This window comes from Pholis gunnellus, assembly GCF_910591455.1.
Source record: "Pholis gunnellus genome assembly, chromosome: 14".
In the NCBI taxonomy this organism is placed as follows: domain Eukaryota; kingdom Metazoa; phylum Chordata; class Actinopteri; order Perciformes; family Pholidae; genus Pholis; species Pholis gunnellus.
In genome coordinates, this window is record NC_136541.1 from 16,306,404 (window position 1) to 16,330,283 (window position 23,880).

The 23,880-nt window shown below is 41.0% G+C and overlaps 3 protein-coding genes across 3 annotated transcripts; all 3 read right to left on the minus strand.

Moving 5' to 3' along the window:
* Window positions 1-3,611: 3,611 nt before the first annotated feature.
* Window positions 3,612-8,257, minus strand: aire (autoimmune regulator; the record flags this gene model as incomplete). Its single annotated transcript, XM_079173007.1, has 13 exons — window positions 8,084-8,257; window positions 7,619-7,793; window positions 6,987-7,133; window positions 6,819-6,884; window positions 6,623-6,745; window positions 6,375-6,499; window positions 6,147-6,268; window positions 5,933-6,002; window positions 5,537-5,665; window positions 5,295-5,416; window positions 4,644-4,725; window positions 4,468-4,542; window positions 3,612-3,695 (listed from the first exon to the last, which is right to left on the minus strand). Exons 1-13 carry the CDS (start codon window positions 8,228-8,230, stop codon window positions 3,612-3,614), a joined length of 1,467 nt encoding a protein of 488 aa, XP_079029133.1. The 5' UTR covers window positions 8,231-8,257.
* A 2,345-nt stretch (window positions 8,258-10,602) lies between these two features.
* rab6bb (RAB6B, member RAS oncogene family b) lies at window positions 10,603-16,061 on the minus strand (the record flags this gene model as incomplete). Its single annotated transcript, XM_079172437.1, has 8 exons — window positions 10,603-10,667; window positions 11,599-11,665; window positions 11,976-12,069; window positions 12,201-12,312; window positions 12,459-12,564; window positions 13,035-13,088; window positions 13,795-13,853; window positions 15,992-16,061. The coding sequence occupies 8 exons, from the start codon at window positions 16,059-16,061 to the stop codon at window positions 10,603-10,605; spliced, it is 627 nt and encodes a 208-aa protein (XP_079028563.1).
* Window positions 16,062-17,682: 1,621 nt separating this feature from the next.
* Window positions 17,683-22,918, minus strand: espnlb (espin like b; the record flags this gene model as incomplete). Its single annotated transcript, XM_079173008.1, has 5 exons — window positions 17,683-19,290; window positions 20,049-20,228; window positions 21,580-21,698; window positions 21,857-21,992; window positions 22,904-22,918. 5 exons carry the CDS (start codon window positions 22,916-22,918, stop codon window positions 17,683-17,685), a joined length of 2,058 nt encoding a protein of 685 aa, XP_079029134.1.
* Between the last annotated feature and the right edge of the window lie 962 nt (window positions 22,919-23,880).

A 23,880-nucleotide genomic window follows, 5' to 3' on the forward strand; every position in this document is an offset into this window, starting at 1 on the left:
GACCAACAGAGTCGTAACAGGATGTGTGTGGGTGTGTTCGAGGAATGTAACCTTCACACTGACAAAACTGAGTGTTCATATGCGTCTCACTAATGTTATTCTAACTCTCGCGTTCTCACTTTCCGAACATTTAACTGTTATCTGAGGAACACTCAGTCTCCCAAAATAAATGTAAAAAGTATTCATCAGCCTAATGAAACATTGAGAAACAAACTAGGTTGTCATGTTAGAGTATTTTTTTTATTTCCATACAAATAACTACATTCAAGATATTTACGGGGGGGGGGGGGGGGCCTTCTTGGACCAGTTTCTAGATGGGTTTTGTTACCATTGGACACAGCCAGGCTAACTGTTGCTGTTTCCCCATTTCCACTCTTTATGCTAAGATAAGCTAACCGCTGACAGCTAACTGCTAACTACCAGCTATTAGCAGTTAGCTACATGTTCTTCTAACTCTTGGAAAGAAAGCGAGAGGCCATCATTTCCCAAAATGTCAACCTATTTCTTTAAAACAGCCTCAGGCGAGAGGGTGTAGATCGCCGAGGCCTTACACAAGACATTACTCATACTGTTGATAACCTCTGTGACACGTCTGCCTCATTAGACATCATATGAAAATGCAGTGCGGCAGGAAATTGGATATTTCAGATTAGATAGAAGATATGCATTTATGATCATTCAAAAGTAAAGGTTCTTCTGCTAAGACAGCAGAATGGCCCATTTCAGAGTGTTACTTCATTGGTATTGCTGATACATCGATGTGTTTGCAGCATTTTAAGTCTTACAGTATTTTCCACTGGGATGTAATAACGTAGAATCAAAAAGTAGCCGACAATGTAAATGATCAAGTACAGTAGTACAGACGAGTATTTCAAAATTGAGTGAAGTAATTGAGTAATCGTTATTACTTCCCAGGATTGCTCTGTAAAGATAACCTTCATTAAAACATATTTATTTATTTTGGAAACAGTTGTGACAAATTATTTTTGCTCTGGTGAAATATGGGTAACTCCTACGTCTCTACAAACACGCCCATTGTTTTGCAAGAGGAAATACTTTCTCTTATCACATTGTGAAGGATGCTTGAGTTGAGTGAAATACAGTGTAGAATAAATGAGAGTTTATTCACTACATCCATCACAGATGGATGCCACCTAGTGGTGAGAAGATGTTTGCCTCGTTTTCCTTCTGAAAAGAGAAGTTTTTCCATGTGTTCTCTCATGTGGTATGCAACTAGAACAAGAAAGCTGTGTGATAGTTAAGCAGGAGCCATGATTCAAACCTTCACAGGAAAGGAAATCAGATGTTTGTGCAAAATATATACCCCTCAGCCAGAATGAGAAAAAACATTATGACTGCAATTTGGACACAAATTAAGACTGTCTGTGTGTAGCAGTGCCAACTCCCTGATAATTACGCACACTTTGACACCAACTCATGTCGGCTTTATTTTTCTCATTGCGTCTCCCTCATGTCTTTGCAAACATACAAAGAAGAGTCTCTCTGTCAGTGCTGTTGCCTTCCCTGCGAGGATACAGAGCCCTCAAGTATGCAGGATGTTTCATGAACCATTTAGAAAGTGGATTCATAAACAAACAGAAACACACTTGCACAGAAACACACACACACACACACACACACACACACACACACACACACACACACACACACACACACACACACACACACACACATACACTGGAACATGTTTCTCATCCTCTGTTTTGGGCCTGCAGGAGCTGCGAGCCATGGCAACCAAATACCGAGGGGAGAAAAATCTGCCTGGCCGAGCTCCATCCCTCTGGCAGTCATGCTAAAACTCTTGAATCCCATGACAAAAACAACATTCCACATCTAAGTGATAGTCTTCAAGGAATTCCTGTTAAACAGAGGCATTTCTCAGCGTGCATACCTCATCATATTGAAACCATCTGGTGTAACGCGTGAATGCCAATTCTTCCACAGATCCACGCAGTCAGAGGGACCCTTTATTGTCTCTGTGCACATGTGGAAGTTTGCATTGTCTCTTTTATTTGCCGTGATGAGATGCTGATGTTCTCTGACAGGGTGTTGCATCTCAAACTGTTAACCAGTGAGTATCTCCTCCAACACTGCCTTCTACGAGATATAAACACATTCACTCACACTAAAACAACTAAGGCAAATGAAAAGTACATGAATGCATCACTTGGTTTCCAGGGTGACAGCAGTGGGATAATGACAATTTTAAAAAAGTGGATGCATCTCAGTTTGTTAGGTCAAGTTAGTAAAAGTTAAAAAGAGATGTCCCAGGTCCACTGCAGACATCAGTGCTGACCCCATCTCCTCCACATTTAGTCATGCTGCAATGCTTCACAAAGCGGTAGGAAATTTAGACACCTTGTAAAATAGGACAGAGAGACAAGGATGGGGAAAAAAACTAAAGTTGCTCCACATTCACAATGTCCTTTGGTACAAGCATTGCAGCAACACTGGTCACAGGCAACCCCATCAACTAAAGCATGCCCTGCATTATCATAGACTATATAAGAAGTGGACGTAGTGACCGTGACGTCACACGTTGGCTTGTGGACTGCCGTTTTAAAGCCTAGAGTTCGGCATTTTGTCTGTCACCATCTTGTTTTTCTGCAACCAGATGTAAACAAGAGGGTGCAGCTAAGTACAACCGAACGCTGAATAAGACATTTTTAGTGATCAAAAATGAACTTTGATGAACTGAAAACACACTTTGAAAGGGTTAAAGTTGTAGATGAAAAACACAGCTCCAAGACCGCACAACTCCATGGTACTGGCCTGTCAATCACAATTTACTAAATAAGCATCACGCTGTATTGAAAAAGACTTGAAACTAGCGATTCAGATCATAAACTTATGGTCATAATATTTAGTGAGATAATAAATCAAGTGAGAAGTAGACACATATTCTTGTAGAGTTATTTTTGCAACCAGATGAGTTGCACTATGATAGAGAGAATGCAAGTTTAAGACACTTCTGCATTGGCTTCACTTTTTAGAAACGGAGGTTGTGCACAGTCAATATCAGTATATCCAGCAATGTCTTGCAGAGGACCTGTAGGTTCATTTGGTCGTTACGGTTAGACGCCCCTTGGTTTATGTCAAAAACATAGTTTTTTTAATTGAAAAGATGACTTAAGTATGTGGACTCCTTCTCTACCTAGTGTGTTGCTGCTAGAAAAGACAACATTTTACTCATCTGTGGATGAGTTTGGATATTATTTAAAAAAATTCCACAGATTTCAATTCAAACCAATCCAACCGTAGCTTTATGTGCCACAATTGTGTATTTTAGTCCGTTATCGTTTTTGTTATTACATGAACTCACATTCATCTGAGCACATTTTAAAATCCGCAGTTTGAAAAGATGCAAATATAAAGATAAATGTTACAATATGAAAACAAATAAAACCATGTTATATCTAAAATAAACCACAACCAGACTTTTACTTCATTTAAGGCAGGAAACAAGAAAATACTATTTACTATATCCAGTAATCTCCTTTTAATTAGCTATGTTCATGTCATCATTCATACTTGATACAGCACAAGTTCAACCTGTGAGAGATCATACTTGAGTGCAGATCGTCTGTCTGTCACTTGTAGCATCCCTGAGAGTCTGGAAGAGGCCGAGAGATGTTGTGGAAAGCCCACTGCAAGATGCCGTCAATGGAGCCCTGCTGAGAAACAAACACAGCAGGATCAATTGTTGAACAAAAGATCGAAACCTGGTGACATCATTCGGCACACATGTACGGTATGTCAGTGACAACGATGATGTCACTGGACAACAATCCTATACCGGTGACTGCAGTCATATCAGGTTATGTTTTTAGTTTCAGGTCGTTCTGTCAGCACATTTCAATTTCCTCAAAGTCGATTAACGAGGAGTGAACTAAATTAAATATGTCCTGGTGACCTGGTATTAATACATACATGAAATATATTAATCGTGCCTTCTTGCAATGTATCACAGTCCAGTCTAAACACATTTAAATCACTGTAATATTGCATGGGCGTGCACATATTCCTCACACCTTAAACTGAAGACATTAGACATGTTAGTTAGCTACTTCTTCTGATCTGTCTTAAATCTTCAACTCTTCAACTCTTTTATCTTAAGCTTTTAACTGTCTTTAGCTTCTACAAACAACAGACGTGTATGTTTATTTAAAACTCGTTTCCTGATTTCTTTCCTATTTGTCATTCATATTCTTTATAACGTGGTAACATTTTCATTTAGATTCAGAGGCACTCCTCTGTGGAAATCCAACCTATAGGCTACAGCTCACACACTACCACGACACATCACTAATTGATTAATCCTCATTTCACCATGACGACTCATTCCCTGTCTGTGTGATAAAAAAGTGCAGCCACCTTTTAACTGACATGTTATTTTCATATCGTGTCTACATCTGTGTTATCGACATGTAACTGAGCCTCACTCACGTCTCCCAGGAGGGAGTCCAGTTCCTCTTTATGGAGGACGGGCTCAGGGACGGAGGAGTACTGATCATGAACGAGCTGGAGACACACACACACACACACACATACACAAGAGATTACATAGATTACACTCCATCATATTCAGGCAATGAAGATGTATATCTCATCTGCAGACACACCTGTAAGCCTCTGGGTGATTCAGCCTCCTTCTCATCAGAGCTTCCCCAGGGCCGGGAGCAGGACGAGCAGATGGATCTCCCTCTGACGAACGCAAGCACACCGTGAGTGAGTCAGGCTGTTTTCCGTGGTGTATAATGTTACTATCAAATCAATATGTGATTTCCAACACTCACAGGAGGATTACAGAGGAAGGTTTGATGTTGTACTAAACGTGCTGAAGGAAGTCTTAAAAATCTCATCGATGTATCACAGAGAAACACTGAGAAGCGCTGCAGTCAATAAGTGGTGATAGCATAAGACCATCACCTGGATTTGCACAGGCTTCATCCGTATCTCTGGTAGCGTTTCGAAGAATCATTGATCTTCATTTACAATATTATGCTGCACACCCTGCTGCACTCTTCACAACCCATTAGTCACCATTAGCTTGGTAATCATCACACCCTTAATGCACATTGAGGATCAATATTAACACAAACAGGAATCCAGAGAAAGGACTTTGCCATGTTCAAGCCAATGCGTGGATGATTCCACCGAGGCTGAGATTAGAATTGGTCAAGCTTGTGGGAAGCATACACGTCGTCTTCTGATGACGTCTCATTTTGAGACATATGGACAGCGATAGAGGAAGTGAGGAGTGGATGTCTTACTTGGGGAAGTGGCAGTGAATATGGAAGGGCTGCAAACACTGGAGGCATTGAGTCAGGTCTCCTCCTTCTATGTGGCAAACACCACACACCTCCATCACACTGAGCAGCTCTCCGCCGGAGCACTGGACACACAATTTAATACATTTTAGCAAACAGGACTGTATTTGCAAGTATACAGCAAACACAAAATTAAAACATGCGACGAAGTAAAGACGGCACCAAACAGAACAACAAGTCTTTACCTGGTTTCTGAGCTCACTCATAGAAGCTGAGACACTAGTGAGAGGCGAGGAGGATGAGAGCGAGGAGAAGAAGGAGAGGTCTACGATGGAGTTGCTTGAGCTCGTGTTTGTTTGCTGGCCGTTGAGTGGCTGTGAGATGAAATATTATGACCATGAGCAATACGAGAAAATGCAGGGAAAAAACCCTGCAGACTAAAAACCTGATTCTAAGACATGACTGTTTAAATTGTATCGTCCGATCATGGAGACTTAGAGAGGAACAAGGGGAGCAACATCTAATCCAAATTACTGGAAATGTGAGGTTTGATACAGGAAGACGCCTTTGTTACTCAGTAAGTAATACATCATTAACCATTATTTTCATAGAAAATTGAACACAATATGTCAGATACTTACCTGTAAAGGTATTGGGGCATTCTCTCTTTTCACTGTGTTTCCACAGCACCATTCACATCGCCAAGTGCCACTGCAGATTAACAATATGTGACGTTAAAACCTTCTTTTCAGAGCAAGAGTTGAAAAAACAAGGCATCCCTGAACACACACACACGCTAATATATAAAAGTAACTACACACAGATAGGTTGTGGTTCCAATCTTTTATTTTTCACCTTGGTATAGATGTGAGTGGAGGGTCCAGGCAGGTCAGATGAAAAGCTCGAGGACAGCCATCGCAACAAATCAGATCCCCTCCGTCCTTACACACTGCACACTCATCATCATTATATTGAACCTACACTCTCAGAAATACAGAGCATACTATCGTAAATGTACACACCTTCGAAAGGAAAGACTGAGTGACAGAGTGTGAAAGAGTGGACGCTGAGTGGATCCTCTACCATGCCCGTGGTTGTCTCCCCCTGGTGGTGAAACACGTTATTAACAGCTTTGGACTCGGACGGTCCATTTATCTCCTCCGTCTGACCACAGGAGTAAAACTCCCCATCGACTTTTCTGTCACTTCCTGTTGAATAACAAAGACTTAAAATATTTTCTGTAGTAGTAACCTTATATTTCTATTTCTCTAAATCAGTTCATGATTCAAATATTCACATTTGATGTCCATATTGATTCAACAGTGGCCTACCATCTGAGCCCAACATGTGTTTGATGTGGATCTTCTCTGTGGATTCATGGTTGACTGGCGGCTCAGTTAAGGAGGAAGACAGCATGACTGGTCTCTGGACTGAAGACGACACCGCCTGAACACCTGTGGCAGTTTAAATGTTTTATAACAATAAATCGTTGCCTGTATATATGTTTGGAATATGATTTGTAATTACTGTTTCCAGATGTTAGCTGTGGGGCTGCAGCTTCATTCTTCACTCTGTACAGCCTCACTTTACCCCCTGGGAAAAACATATATCATCAGAAGTTTCATTATTTTGTTTAGTCTTTTGGGGGGTTTTGGTAGACGGCAGAGTCAGAAGAGATGTATTATGGGAAATAACCTGGTCCATCACTTGTCTTGGCGTGATAGTGTGGAGGCAGATTGTGTGAGTTTGTCTCTCTCTCCCCGTGGCTCCTCTTCTTGATGTGAGGAGTTTTATGGCCTCCAGAGGATCTCTTCTCTGCTCTGGAGCCTGCAGCGTCCCGTCCTGTCAACAAAATGTCAGCAAATGACAGAATAGTAAAGACTTAACGCTATAAAATTGTCATAATAAATCATAATCGTAGATTTAGATTTGTTCTGAACGTACAGGGAGAATAGATAACAACTGGGACGGGAAATGAAAGTTTATACTTCCAACAAAATTACTTTCTATAAATTTACAAACTCTTAACTGTTCAATAAATGTGTATGTAAAATAATAGAAATTGTATTATGCAATTCATTATTTGTCTTTTCTTGAGCTTACAGAAACAAATCTAAATGGTTTTATTTCACTTTAGCAGCATGTTTATTAATGATAAACTTGGCTGAAAAATCAATTAAATGAGGGATTACATGGAGACGTATAATGAAAATGGACAGTACCCTACTCATCTGGACCCAGGAAATACATAGTAATCAAGTTGAAATGGTTAAACAGACACACTATATACATTTGACAAATGTGTTGGTGAAACTTAGAATACACACTCGAGTGCAGGTTAGTGAGCAGCGTCTGCAGCTTGGGGTAGCTGTCCAGGTTGTAGTCTTTGGACAAGTTGCTCCAGAAAGCCTGGATGGTGGATCTGCTCTGCTCCAGGACCCAGGACAGGAGGGAGTACATGGCCTTGTGGATCCCTTCTTTGCCTTCCTTCTCCAGGGTGTCCTATGAAAACAACAAAAGGTCTGTGACATCTGCACTTTGAATAAAACCATAATATTGCAGCAAATACATGTCATAATCTATGTAGGCATTCCAGGAGTATGATCTGAATTACTTTGTGGACTACAGGAGAATTATGAAATGAAAAAGGGTCTTATCAATTAGGCATTACATTGCTCTTGTGTGTTTTCGGTGTTTGACGGTTGCACAAATTGCAAATTCTTGTTATCAAAATGGAAAAAAAACAAGTGAAATCTGCTGACATTTCCACTTAAAATGAAAATAAACCTTACCTTCAATAGTTGGTCAGTGATGATGTTTTTGTCCACCAAACCGTAAACGAGAGGGAAAGGGTCATCTACAGCCATGGCGATATCGGTCCGCAGCTCCCTCAGCAGGGAGCGATGGTTCGTGTCCCGGAAAGCTCCCGTTCTGGACATGATCCGCTTTGAGTGTAAATGAGATCCAAAGTGATCCAGACCTCACAGGACCCGAGATCATACAAGAGGTACTCTAGATGGAAGAGGTGTGTCCTTCTCAGAGAAGCACATACTGTTTTTAATGCTGATATTGAATCATTTGTATTTGAAACTATATGTCATGTTCTGTTATATATGTAATCCAGTGATTCTGTTTTTAATATGTATGTACATAGTATGTATCACTATACTGTATACCACTGTGTATATGTACACTGATGCCACTAATTGGACTTTTAACTGGCTAAAGTTTTCAGAAACTCCACATTGAAGGTCTCGCCCTTGAGGAAATCCAACCAAAGCCGCCCTCGACCTCTTGTCTCTGTGGAGTTCATGTGTCCACTAACAGCACTAACGGTCTCTGTCCGCCTGATGATCCTCAGGGGATCGAATGACGGGCTGTCCATCTAGGGGAATACCTGTCCTCTTACATTAGGAGGGCTGAGTGTAAACGACCTGAAAACGTCACAGTGACCGTTTCCTTCTTAAAAGGTTCTTTCCACCACGACTTCCCCTTGACTATCAGGTTTTCAGACACTGTCTCACCGCAGGGAACTCAGGATTAGTGCGATAATTATCGCTGTGCAATAGGCATGAGAGAATGACCACTGTAAACAACTAACTGATTGACAGATTGATTATATGGTTGGTTGTTACGTTCTCTGCCTATTTGCCTTTGTTGCTGTTACTGTGTCACATTTCCTTCTCACTGAATGGAGTATACACTCTAAAAAAGACTAATACAAACTAAATATAAATAAAATCCAGCACACACACAGCTGGATTATAAACTGTGAAGGTGTGAAGTGAGCGTGATTGGTTGTCTGTCTCTGTCAGCCCTGCGATGGTCTGGTGACCTGTTCACGGTGAACTCTGCCTTCGCCCAATGCCAGCTGGAATCGGCTCGAGCCCCGACGCGAGCCTGAACAGGATGAGTGTTTAAAGATAATGGATGGATACACATAGGTAGTGCTAATGCTAAACGCTAATGCACACATATCACAACGAGTCACTGGTCCTGCCTCTTGTTGTGTATTATTAGGTCTACTCAAAGTTTTTAAAATGAGGTTTGAAGATAGTTAAAAACATGCACCTTATGGAATTACGAGTTGAGGTAGCCTATTTAACATTTTCCAACAATTTGAGCTGATGCATCTTCTGACAAGGACTTAAAAAAAATGTGACTGGTGATGTGGTCAAAGACATAAAAGCGGCTGGCCTTTTCTATTTCTCTTTGTTGATTGTTATTGCCACAGGGACGTAAAACTGTGCGTAAGAAGTAACATGTTTGGAAGTAAAACCGGGTAAAAAGATGAAATAGATTAGACCATTTTGCTCACATGTAAGTGTTGATGTTTCGGAGAGTGAAGCCCTTTAATCTGTAATTTATTAATCATTTAACATTATTACATTATTCATACTGGTGAACAAGGACCACTTCTACAGAGGGACGTTCACAACATACATATTACAGTATTATATACAGTGCAGTGCATTACAGTGGATCGTTATATGTGTATTACCGGGATGGAGGGAGGGAGAGACTGGGAAGGAGAGAGGGTCAGAGGGAAACGGGAAAGGGAGAAGAGTGGTTGGAGGGAGCGGGAGTTGTGATAGTAAGTTGTGTTTTATTACTTCTTTTTTTTTTTTAACCACAGTACAGTTTGTTCTAAAAAAGTTAAACCCATAGAGAGATAGAGTGCCACATTTTCACAGCTACTGTTAGGTGAACCTACTGAAAGTTGACTCTTGTGGGAATATCAAATGAGATACATTTTGTCATGAGATGCTATAGAGAGATGCTATAAAACATTCTAAGATAGTCAACCTCCTTCCAGAGTGCGGAGACCCTGAAGGGCAGGCCAAAGGTCAAAGATCAGATCAACGTGCATGCGTGCTGCAGACATTCAAACGTGTTCGGCCATCTAGAAAAATGGCCGACCCCCCCACTATTTCTTCCTTCTATGTTTAGGCATCGTTTTTGGTGCTTTCCCTTTTTATATATAAAAAATACAAAACATAACAGCGAAAAGAATTCCGTTGGTTGTCCCGCTTTTCTCCTTTTTCATTCTTCCAAAACAGTTTTTTTGCTCGTTTTCATTTCAACATTTGGTTGTTTTTTTTCCCCCCTTTTCTCCTCCAGTCACTTACATATTGACAAAGTATACAATATTTTACAACTGAACAAGAATGAAAGGTAACATTTGATTTGTCCAATCAGATACAAGGCCCGCATCCTATATCCAATTAGAGAAGTCAACTGGAAGCTAGCCAGTAGTAAGCAACACAACAAGCCTATGGTGTGAAGGGAGCTGTCCGATTTCAGCTCTGCATTAACATGAGCACCCGGCCTCGGGGACAGTAGGCTCTACTGGTTTGTCCAGCTTGATGTCGATCACTGGGAATTGTCCAGTTAAGAAAAAGTCGGGTGGTTGAGGAGAAAAAGTCAAATATTATAAACTGACATGTTAAATGGGTAATGCTATAAATTACTAGTTACAGTGTAAATAGTTTGGACATACAGGTCATCAGTGAAATACTTGCTGGACACTTTTCCTCAGTAAAAACAAAAAAGTTACATGACTGTTTCGCAGTATTTCATCATATTAAAATCATACACACAACTATTTTGGTTGCCACAGCTTAGCCTAATGTTTTGTTCCCAATAACGAAAAAAAGAACAAAAGGCTCACAATAGTAATTATAATAGCACTGTACTGTATTGTTTTTGCAATGTAACTATGTTGCCCCATGAGCAGTCGGGTTAATAATATTACTGTAACCCGTAACTATGAAATAGATACTCAGTAATAAAAAAGCATTACTTACTTTAGAGTGCAATTTACTTTTGGTCCCTCTTAAACACAATGTTACCCTCTTATTCCCTAACCTCTTTCCTGGTATATATTTATATATTACACTGTAATTTTCTAATGATTTCTAAAGTCAAATGCCTTAATTGTAAAACAGGTCGAGTAATAGAATGTTGAAGTTCAATTTTGTATATTTCTATGAACTAATTCACGTATAATGATAAGTATTTCTCTTTTCAATCAGTCATCCATCCTCCACCACACATCCTGGGTGTATGTCACTTCCCAGACATCCCACTATGTGGTGCTATACTGTGCTTCCACACTACCTTCCTGGCTCTGTGCATTTCCTCTCTCCTAAGCAAAAAAGGTTTAATAGCTGATGCCTCAGTAGACAGTCGGCTGGGCGGCCTCTTTGTACTAGAGCCAACAACCACTAAGAGATTAAAAATAAGCTGTCTATTTCTTGGCTGTGTGGCTCTCGGCACAGTGAGTCACAGTGGCTGTAAAGGATACTGCCTTCAGGATTTGCATCGTCCAAGCTCTCCATTCCAGGTAAGGCTGCTGCAACACGACGAAACAGCTAAGAGGAGAGAAAAGGGAGGAGGGTGGAGATGAAAGGAGAGGAGGGAGAGTAAGAGATCAGAAACAAATTATTTAAAAAAAAGGGGGTAGAGCATGCAAAAGACGATAGCAAGAGTAGGAGGTTTGAACATGGATGTGCACACTATCCACCCCACTTGTTACTACTTTTCCCACATATTTCCACATAGAATGTTTTAAATATTCACGTTGGTGACTCCATCACCAACACACAGGAATGGCAGAAAAGCTGGGAGCAACCGACGCCCAACATGCTGTGAAATATGGTGAAATATAACTGCAGGGATCACCTGTTTGACATTGCAGCCTGTCTTGGCACTGGTCTCGATGAACATGACGTTCAGCTCTTTGGCTCTCTGCTCTCCTTCCTCAATCATGATTTGCCTGCAGGAAAATCAGGCCAGGCTCAGAATCACGACGTCGAAGGCTCGTTTATTTATTGCTTTGAACAACACTCTCTCTGCTCAGCTAACGGAAATATCTTCACGTCAAAGACCACATTAACTGTAGCTCACCTCTTCTCTTCCAGATCTGTTTTGTTGCCGACTAGCATGATGATGACATCACTTCCTCTCTCTGTCCTGACATCATCAATCCATTTGCAGGTCTGCTGGAATGAGTTGACATCTGTGGAGACCGGACTCTTATATTAAATCCCATTGTTTGTTTGTGTTGTGTTAAAGTCCCATGTACAAACAGAGCTTCTTTACTGTGTCAGACCGGTGAAAACATACAATGCACACATGCTCACGGGTCAATTAGCACTCTCTCACTTGTAATGTCATAGACGACCACAGCTACTGTAGAGTCTCGAATGTAGCTGGGGATGAGACTCCTGAAACGCTCCTGTCCAGCAGTATCCCATAGCTGCAGCCTTACCTGCATTTACACACACAAACACACACACACACACACACACACACACCTTCAGCAGCTGCTTTAACATTAACCATCACACAGACTACACAGATGTAAGGCCTCGTAAGTACACACGGGTGGGATAAGCCAGTATCAGCTTGTGAGCAGGCTGCCAGAGCATAATATGCTGACAAAGGAATAGTATTAACACTAGCTAAAGAAGATGATCCGTGAGAAAGGCTTTGACTTTTTAAGGCGAGAAAAGCCAAAGCTATTACCAGCAGAAATAACCTCAGGATAATCGTGTTAGCCTGTGACGAGAGAAGTAATTGTGCAAATCAAATCAAAGATTAGTGAAACCAGAGTGGAAATTGTGGACATTTCCTACTTTGGATGTTGACTGGCTAAAACAAGACCAAGTAGAAATAAATACGTTCATCTTTACACGTGGAACTACATGTGCATTTTAAATGACAATCAAGGCTTCCTACTGTTCGGTCTTCCAGGTACATTGTCTTCGATAGGAAGTCTATTCCAATGGTAGCCTGCAGTGGAGAAAGAACAAAAGAAGGGTGGGAGAATAATCAGTATTACCCAGACTTTAGAAGCTAAATGTCCTCTGCTCCATCTGTTGTTCCTCGCAGAGTGACCGTTGTTTAAATGAAGGAAAACACAAAAAGCTGTTGAGTTAAAAAAAAAGAACGGCCAATAAGCACGGAAATTGAATCAGACTGAAAAACTAATTTCATTTGTATTGCCCTCAGGGCTCAATCATTCACACTTGTTATGTACCTAACTTCTAAGAAAGGCAAGAAGGGACAAAATAATCTGTATTCTCTGTAATATTGCCAATACTAACCTTTTGATAATTACATTGATAGCATTCTTAATTAACTTGTTTTATCTAGACCCTGGTTTGTAATTTGTAAATCAAACTGGCATTTCTGGCCAAAAACAAACATTGTTGTAACATTATTCAGTTGGTAGTCTACCTTACCATAGAAGGCTTATTACATTGTAGACCCACACTGTGATTATTCCATTCATTCAAATCTAACATCAGTGGACGATTAGTGAAAACATTGTTCATAAATTTAGGCGAGAAATATAAAAATAGAGTTTATACAAGGATAACTGCCCCACCATCACTTCTTCAGTACAGCTATTGACCATAGCCAGTCATTACTCAATTATTCTATATAAGTGTATGTTTTCTGATGTTTTTGGTTCTGGATCTGGGTCGAGTCTCACCTGATACGTATTGTCGAAACTGTCATACATGAATCTAGTGATGAGAGATGTTTTCCCCACTAGAAGAGAGAACAGAGGTTGGTTTTTAGAATAGGTGTTAGTTCATATCATAAAGAATCGTAAATGATATTTCAATATTATTATATGAAAATGGATGTCCGTTGTGTTCCTTGGTGTGGCAAAATGAATGCATAAAACATTCAACCACAGCCACTGTAAGCATCACTATCAAACTATAAAAGAGTAGAAAGCATTACATTGAAACAAAAAACAATAAGCCATCTCATTTACCTGATAATTCAGTGTGCAACTGTCCTCATATGACAACATTGTCCAAGAAAGAAAAGGAACTCAAAAAACCTTCAAAATACAATTATTTTCTCTAATGGTAACATTTGTTTTCCTTCCGAGGCAAGAAAATACATTGCACATTTTCTGTTCTAAAGGGAAAGATCAGACGTATAAAATATGATTTTAAAGATGTAGAAATAGATTAACATCAGTATTTGACATGGATTTAGTGAAACTTCATTTCTCACATTGCTGGAACTGCGTAAATGTTACTCACTATCGAACCAATGTGAAAGAAACGTCAATAATGGGAAATGAACTGATTTCAAGAAATCGTGAAAAATGTCTGTCAAAAGTGGTCAACAATTCTTGTTTATACTGACACGAAACCGAGAAAAGCAGAAAAGTCTCACATTATATAAATATAAATAGTGGTCGATTTATTTCCTGTTGACCAACTGATCGATAGGTTGATTAATTGTTTCAGTTCTATTCGCTTTTATTCTCTATTCTTCCGTTTATTGCGGCGAGGGGAAAATGCTATTAAAGAACAATGAGGGGGGAAAAAGTAATCACTGATCACCAAAAATGAACGAGCCCTCTTCAAGCAGACAGATCCAAAACATATATACGTAGCAGCACGCAAAAGCTGGGTGGGGACTTCTCAAGAGGATCAAGGTGAGCCTTGTGAGCTGGATTCTTATTTACATCCCACCCAACACCGTCTCTAACATCATTGTACGTCACATCTGTACATAAGTGAGGACTGGACTTTTCCAGCAGGCCCCCGGGCTCTAATGCAGAGTCTCTCTATGCAAACAGCAGTAGTTTTGAAGCCAGCGATGGGCAGTGGCCACACCAGGCCTCGATTCAGCACCATGGACAGTAACATTGCAGTGCAGGCCACACAAACACACAAGGAGGCTTGTAGTCGACACACAGCCTCCTCACAAGCAGCACTTTCTCACACACACACACACACATACACACACACTGGAGCACCACAATGTAAGACACAAACAGCAGTCAAGCTGTTGTCATAACAGGTCTAATTATGTGCATCCTGCTGCTGTATTTTATGGGATAGGTGCTCCTCTGCTGCCACTCTGGATGTCTGAACACGTATTCAGGCAGCTTCACAGCGCTAAACCATTATCGATCAGCACCTCCCGAATTTGTGCCATCACATCAAATCACGCACACATACACACAATAATTCCCACCCTGAATAGATGGCTTATTGAACAAATAGTATAATGTTGTGTCGCTGTCAAGCCCGTTCTAATTGTGTTATTTGCGGCACCGAACCGGAGACTGCGAGGTTTAGAGATGCTACAGACATCGCCAGCCTAGGGTGTGTCCCGAACTGACACATGGGGGACTGTTTATTATCTTCTCTAAATAGATAAATAAAAAACAGGAGAGGTGTTGGAATATATTACACAAGTGTCATGTAATGGAATAAAGGATTGTTCATGTTGTAGAAATAATAAACCGGTTATCTGAAAACAGGCTGAGCATATTTGTCGGTCACTGCAGCACATCAAAACATCCGAATTCATATCGGACTGCTCCGATGCGAATTGTGGCCATTTGCGACAATTTCGACAATCCTCGAGGATATTCAGCACAATTAGCAGTTGTTTAGAAGTGATCATGAAGGTTATATTTAATCCAAGAGTGAGATTAATATGCATGCGGGGTATTTTTCGGTTAATAAGATCTTCTACAGTCACAGATTGTGCCAAAAGGTGCATGGGCGTCAAATTACCCAAAGCCAGTCGGCCACATCTTCGAAATTCAGCAAAAAACTTTGAAAATCAACAAGGATTACATACATGGCCTTCTACACGCATGTTTAGCATAAGGGGAGGATAAGATCGAACCTCCCCAAGATTTGACTCACCGCTCTGCTCTCCCAAAAATACGAGTTTAAATTTCCTCAGGGGGTTCCCCAAATCTCCTCCAGCGGACATGGTGGCAGATAGAGAGCTCAACTTGGATTATTTTTATATGTTCTTATCGCTCGGCGTCTCCTACGGTTGTGGGTGCGCAGGGGGATCCTCCTCTCCTCACAGAATGATGGGAATGCAGCTCAGCATCCTCCTGTCAAGTCAGGGAGCCTGTGCGCCTGCGCGACCTCACCTATTTCAATCCGTCACCTTTCTACAGGAAACGAAACGAGACTGTGGTTTTTATGCAGATAAAAGATGCTAAAACGTGATACATGCATGGGAAGAAATATTAGTTTGTTTCCAGTGAAAGCAGACAACATAAAGTCAAACGTGGTAGGCTACATTTACTCAAGTTAATGTACTTATTTTAAGCTTATGCTACTTTGCCCTATATCTATTCTATTCTGATAAAACAATTCATCATCTTATAAAATGTGATGCATTATTATAGGCTAGATGAAAATGCCCAACACGTTATAAAGTATTTAAAATTAGAGCTGAAAGGATTAGTCATTTAATCGATCAGTTGATCTAGAGAAATATTTAATATATCTAAATGTTTAGTTATTTTTCAAGCAAAGAAATGTCAAACTATTTGAATATGTAATTTTAGACATTATGAACTTGTAACATATTTTTTCACTACTTAAAACTCGTACATTTTTTAAATCAAATGATTAATAGATTAATTGAGAAAATAGCCTGCATATATAGATAATTGTTTGTACAATTACAATGTGACTTAAAGGTTTATGCATTAATGACAATAATTCAAAATATAATATAGTAATATAAACTCCTGTTATAGATTTTTTTAATATTGTAGTATTGCTCCTTAAAATCTGAATACTTCTTCCACCACTAGACAGCTCGCTCCACATTGTGAGAGTCAGAATAATTAAATAACTTCAGTGTTAAAAGTGAGTCCACTCTAACTTTCTTTACACTTCTAAACATTACAGCACCAAGAACTCAGTAAGGATGTTAAGGGGCATTCCAGCTATTCAATATCAGACATCCAATAATTTTGGGGCCATAAGGGAGACAGGTTAAAACAAGAATGGTCAAAACTGATGCAGAAGAGGCAGAGAAGTACCGATTTTTACTCCCTATGGATAAAACTTCAGGAAAACCCTTGATCCTACACTTCCCATAATGCAACTGGATGACATCTTTCATAATATCTTCTCTGCATGGTAAATCCCCCCGCCCCCACCCCAACTTTTAAACTCCAAGCATGTATCAAACATATGATTACTTTCACATGCTTAGTATTTAATTGACTTCGACATGTCAAATCTGTGCATTGCCCCTTGACAAATACCAATAAGAATCCTCTTTGAATTGTATTGAATGTTGAATGTGGTACAGCTGTCAGATTACAAATATACCAAAAAGATTTTTAAATGGAAAAAGGATCATTTTGTGTTTTCAGAAAATGGATAGAAAGGAAAACTAAATGCATAACTTGGAAGCATTTCTTTGTCAGTGAGTGGGATGCAAACAACTAATAACTGTAATTATCACTTCGTTTTACAATAATAATGCCTTTTCACCAGAATTTTATTCGGCTCCCATCAGTTTACCAAAGATAAACACACCATCATCGTTTTGTGCAAAAATGTCAAATTGAACCTAATTGCTAATGTTCAAAATCAAACAGCTCTGCCTCCTTCTCTTTCCAGAAAGCAAAGCTGCGATCAATGTATTTACAAATGTCTGTGTCACTGCTACACTCATCTGGAAGCGCAGTTGGAACTATAACTACTTTGGGTACGAGTCTGGAATCTGACAACAATGATGAGGATGACGGTAATGGTGATGGACAGCGGCAAGGTCCGGAGTCCCCAAAGAAGCCCACTTTGATGTCCTCGAAGCCGTCGCTCCACTTTCGACTCCCAGCCCGGATTTCCTGGAGAACAGCCTTGTGGAAGTTCCTTACCACCTCCCAGGAGAAACTGCTGACGTGGTCAAAAACTTCAAAGCAGAGCAGGTGCCTCATCTTCCTCTCCTCGGGCGACAGCTCTTGCTCTAGGATGTGGAAGTATCCCAACATGAAGAGGTCAAGGGTCAAGCTGTCGTGGGTCACTGCAGCACCATCCATGTCTGGCAGGAATTGCTCTGGGGAGAAGGTTACACGAGGTGGAGGATTTTGTGAGGAGTTAGAGGAGGACAAGCAGGACTTTTGTGCACCTTTCATTTGTAGTTTATTCCTCCAGGAGTTTAGCGACTTGTCCACAGCACCTCGTTGTTTGCAGAATTGAAACATGGAGGTGATTTTCTGTGGGGGCGATGCTCCTGTCACTCTCCCTGACAGTGCTTCTTGTCCCTGTCTCTTTCTCGCTGCTCTCACTGAAATAGCATATGCAGATTTCTTCCAGTGGCTCAGGAACAGCACCACTATACGCTCTTTCCTTAAACTGGTCGTCTCCATCACAGTTTTTTTAGGAGGATCACATTGGCTCACCTTAAAACTGAGGCCCGTGTTGCCATCCTGGTTGTTTACTCCTGAAGCTCCAAACACTACCTGGCTGTTCAAGCCCGGGCCTCCTTTCACAACCCCAGCGAAGGGATAAATACCACCAATCTGACCTTCAAAGTTGGATCTGAGGTTTCTGACCGACACCCCAGACTCCTGGATCTCCCTCTCCACCCTCTCCCTCCGTGCTCTGCTGTAGCTGTTGGTCTCCAGACGATGGCTAAAAGCGGACGCCATCCCTATGTGTGGAATCCGACGTCCGCTAGAGCTCTCGCCATGTGTTTGCATCGTCTCTTGGCCCGGTTGCACCAATCCCTGGCCTGAATCAATTCCTAAACCATCTCTTACCCCCTGCAAACTCTTCATCTCTTCCATCATGCCTTCCACTAGCCTCCTCTCACCCCCATCCTCTGTGGTTTGTGTCAGATTAGCCACCAGCAGTGACATACTCCTAACAATCTCTGAGACACGACTGCACCACCCCGGCAAGGTCAGGTGCATTATCCCCTCTGCGTCCATCTTTTGCAGGACCTCTTTGTTAAGGGAGATGTTTACGATTGGATCAGGTAAGATGGTCCTCAGCTCCTCGGTCAGCCTGGTCAGCTCCAGCTCATAGGCCTGGCAGCGCTTCTGCAGTGAAACAGTCTCGATCTGCTGCTGCAGGTACACCAGGTCATCCTCTGTTAAGAGCTCCCCAAAGGGCCCCAAGACTGCGTTGTGGGTTTGGGAGTACTTCCAGCCATCCACTGGTGCGTAGTCATTACTCATGTCCTGTTAGAGAGGCGAAGAGATTCAAGCAAACAATCTTGAGAGATGCTGATTTTGCCGAATGGAATAATTTAATATTTTAAATGAATGTCTTTCTTGTCAAAAGTTAGACGAGTAGGAAGCTCCAGTTAGCAGCCAGTTTGCCACAAAGACTGTGAATAGGGGGAAACAGCTACCCCGGCTCTGTCTGAAGGTAACTAAATCTGCCTACCAGCACCACATCTCGATTGATTTGAACTATTATCTATACTATTGCTCGGCTTGGAGCACTCATTTCTAACCGTCACTTCGGGAAGTCAGTTCATCCAACCAAGAAATAGTCCAGTACATAATATTTTTGAAAATCATCTTTTCTTAAAATGAGTCAAAAATACAACACAGTATAGATGTGTAAATGAAGCATTTGATGAATTTAAAGCAGTCAGATTGGACTGACATTTATACTCTTCGCTATATCACTCCCGTCTGTTTTGATTCAGTTCAAAATGCAAATTTTTCTATCTTATTGTTTGCACTTGAGACTTTTTACTCTACTGAAAACAATAGAAACAAAACATGCAAAAGGGACTTCATGAGCCACATTTCTTTCAAGTTTCTCATTAGACTCTGTTGTGTTGAGGTGTCTCGTGTGTTTTAAGGCTTCTCCACACTTTGGATTTGAGTGAGACACCTGTTTGTTTGTGGAAAGTCTCTGCATCTTGTACTTTACGTGTTATAACATGTCAATCTCACACAAAGTACAAAAAAAAGCACACGTGTACCTGTCTCCTCTGTTCCTCCTCATCCTGCAGCCTGACCTGTAGCTGCCGCACCATCACCTGCCGTTTCCACTCTGCTATGGGGCGGCCGGCTTCATCGTGAGTGGGCACCAGGGAGTCGATGTCAGCCAGGATCACGTCGATGATCGGTAACTCCTCCATCAGCTCCTCACCGTCAAGCTTCTGTCAGCGTTCAACCATGTGAGACAGTCAGAGAGTCAGTGCTAAAGCCAGAGTCGTGAAAATAACACACAAGTTTTCTGATGCTGTTCTAGTTATCTGTTGGATTATATGATTATCAAGTGTGCACCAGCTGGTCCTAAAATTCATACTAAATAAAGTACATATGTGCTGTATATTCAAAATAAAGCAGCATTCATTTATTTGAGGTGTTTATCACTCAGCTTTGATACACCCTTGTCATTCATATTTGTTCATGAATGTCGGTGATGTCATGCATAGCTCAAACCTACTGGGTTATCATCTTAAAATAAGATGATAACCCAGATGATAAGCTGGAAACATTCGAGATGGAGTTTTACAAGGTTCAAGATTACAATATTAAAGTGTTTCATAACAGGGTTGCACAATGAAATGCAGTTTGTAGTCACATTTGCTACATGAGAAAAATACACAAAACACGGGAAAAAACTATATTTTATAGCTGAGGATGAATTTGCTTTGAAGCCTGGTGGTACGGCAGCTGATGCTTCTGTATCTCTTGCCAGACGGCAGCAGGGATAACAGGCTGTGGCTGAGGTGGGTATTGTCCTTTCAGATCCTTTAGGCTCATCTCACCAATATCACTGATGCTCCTTAGATGGGTACCAATGATGTTCAGAGTGGATTTGAATCGCCCGCTCCAGAGCACCCCCTGAACTGGGCCATGCCCATCCCATGACAGTATGCAATGTTTCCAGTCAGAATACTTCCTCTGTAAAAGTAAACAAGAACTCGCTGTCTTACGTTTCCTTAAAAAACATTTATGAGCTTTCCTCACCAGGACGGAGATGTGTGATGAACATGTCAGGTTGTTTGTGATGCAGATTCCCAGGAACTTAAAACTGTCCAATTAGACTCCATTGATGTAGACAGGGGTGTGTGACTTTCACTCCTTTATTCTAAAATCGACAATCAACTCCTTGGTTTTACAGATGTTGAGCAGTAGTTTGCTCTCTGAGCACCACTCTGCAAGATTGTTGACTTCTTCTCTATAGGAAGTCTTATTGTTGTTTGTTATCCGACCGATGATTGTAGTGCCATCTGCAAACTTCAGAACAGAGTTCTGTTTATGTCGGTGGTTGCAGTCGTGGGCATACAGCTTGAACGAGGTTCCAGTGTTTTCAACCATCTCACCGAATTAGTATTAATTAGCTATAGCTTAGAGGACGTAGCACGGGGCCTTTAAAATGGGAAGATCCATATTATAAGGAACACCTTGTTAATTATTCCTATTTTTTTCTGAAGACAACATCAACACACTTTTATGTTACTTTTCGCACTATACACATATCTTTCGTGCCCACTGGCTCACCGTTTGTCCAGTGAAGACCGCAGTGAAGCCAGCATGCCTCAGAGACTTCATAGACTTCATGTGGGACATCAGGGTAAGATCCCTCTCTGGAGGCTTTAGATAGCTGAACGATGTAACCACTGTAAACAAGCATAACAAAGGCCAAATGTCCACAATTCAGTTTTAAAATGACTCAATATTTCTATCTCCTTTTTACACAAAAGGTATGAGTTGTTTGTAAAATATTCTGTCAGTTGTACACAATGAAATGCAAACATGTGGTCTCTTTGTTAATCACCTGACGAGGCCACCTGTACATGCTGCATGGAGTCTGTGGTGTGTTTCTTCAAAGTGGCAGCAGGGGTCAGAGAGGAAGAGGTCACAGGAAGTGGGGAAGGGTGGCGAGGCAGGGGGAGCACCTCCTTCACCGGCTGCTAGGGACACACACACACACACAGCAGGGGTGAGCAATGATTAAAGGGACAGTTCATCTTTGTTTTGCTTTTATGTATAAGTTATCATCAGAATAGTCCTACGTTTTTTTGTTTCTTCGATTTCTATATCAACTGCCCTTCTAAGAGATACAGTGATTCATTTTTGTGTGCCTACGTTGCCCATCCTGGTTTACAGTATGTAAGCTCAGTGAATGAGAATACAAAGCCGGCTTACATGTACTTTTGCTGATATTTACAAGAATTTGGTGCAATCAGTTCAGCAGATAATTGTGTTGTACTTGAAGGCACTGGTTCCCAATTTGTTTCTGCCGTTTTAGCCACACACCTTTTTTCACAACAGATACTTTTGAGCCGCAGGAAAAGCAAAGCTGTAGCAGGAAATATTAGCAATAGCTAATTTCCAGTAATTATTGTAATACAGCAATTAGAGAAGTTAGTACAGTATAGTCAGCTCCGCCAAGATGATCAAGCGACCAGTTGTGTGTGTGCGTGAGTGAGTGACTGAGTTTGCACCTGTGTCTGTCTACGACTGTTCTCGCATTTTGCTGCAGCAAATTGCATAATACTTTTGGCTGGCCAGTGACGGCTGCATGCTCAAGGACCTCTCGTTGTTGAGGTGACTCACACTTTCTCAATTTATTCTGCCACCTGCTGACTCCTCACTCACTACTCTTAAAGGAGCTATATTTAACATTCCGAGCATTAATATAGCAGCAAACAACAATTGGGGTTAGCCAATTGTGGCTTGTATTGATTTAATCCCACAACACGGTAGTGGTCCTTGCAGACACATCCGGTGGAGATCGGAGCTCTTCTCAGGGAAACTCTCATGTTACAGTGTGCTACAGTATCCTACTGTTATTTCAGTTCCTGCACTGATGATTGGTCACCTTGTTGCTCTCCATGTTGGCGCTCCGCATTCAAAGTCCAGACTTTCAAAGCAGCAGGAGCTCCTCTTTCTGAAACTGATAACAAGAATAAAATACAGCAACAATAACCAGATAAAATGAGAAAAAGAGGACCCCACCTGGAGAGAAATTTGACACAGAGCAGCAGAGTATAAACGATTTCAAAGTAATCATCTAAGAGACCGAGGCCCCCTTGATGCCACACATGCTCAATTCAACACAGGCCGCAGCTCGTAGTAATTGGAACAAAAACAAAAAGTGGTGAAACAGGACCCCGGTCAGCGAAGGTAGCGTAGCCCACACAGAGTGCAGGAGAAAGTGTGTTAGAGCTTGGAGAGACATGATATCCTGCTTCAGGTAACCTCACTAATTCACAGGACTTTCTAACAAGCTCCACACCATTCAATGGCATAAATACTACGCAGACAATTACCGTGTTTCTCCCAAATCTCCCAAAGTCAGATTCCTTGTTAGGAAGGTAGCTATAGCTTTTTTTTAATGCTTTATGTTCAACATACATTAATATAATTTTGAAAGATTTCAGTAAATGCATCTTCTAATATCTTCGTTCCACCTGTGATTGAGGAAAGCTTGAAACACATTTGATGCGTTATTTGCTAAACGCATTGTATTTAGTGTATTTACCAATCTAATGCTTTCATTCCACCTGTTACCGGCAATAGTTTGCAATATACTTAAAACTGAAACATTGTGTCATTTGTCTTCTGTTGTTTGGAACTCATTGTTATTGCTGCCGATCTTTGCCAGGACACTCTTTTTATCCTAAGGCGTTGCTGGTTAAAGAAAGGTTACAATGTAACCTCTCCAAAAACATGTCACATAATTATGTGCATTTTACTTACTTTTATTTATTTAAAGAAAGAAAGAAACAAAAAGAAAAAAGGAGGTTCACTCTGCAAAAAGCTCAACATAGATTCAAAATATTTTTTGTCATATGT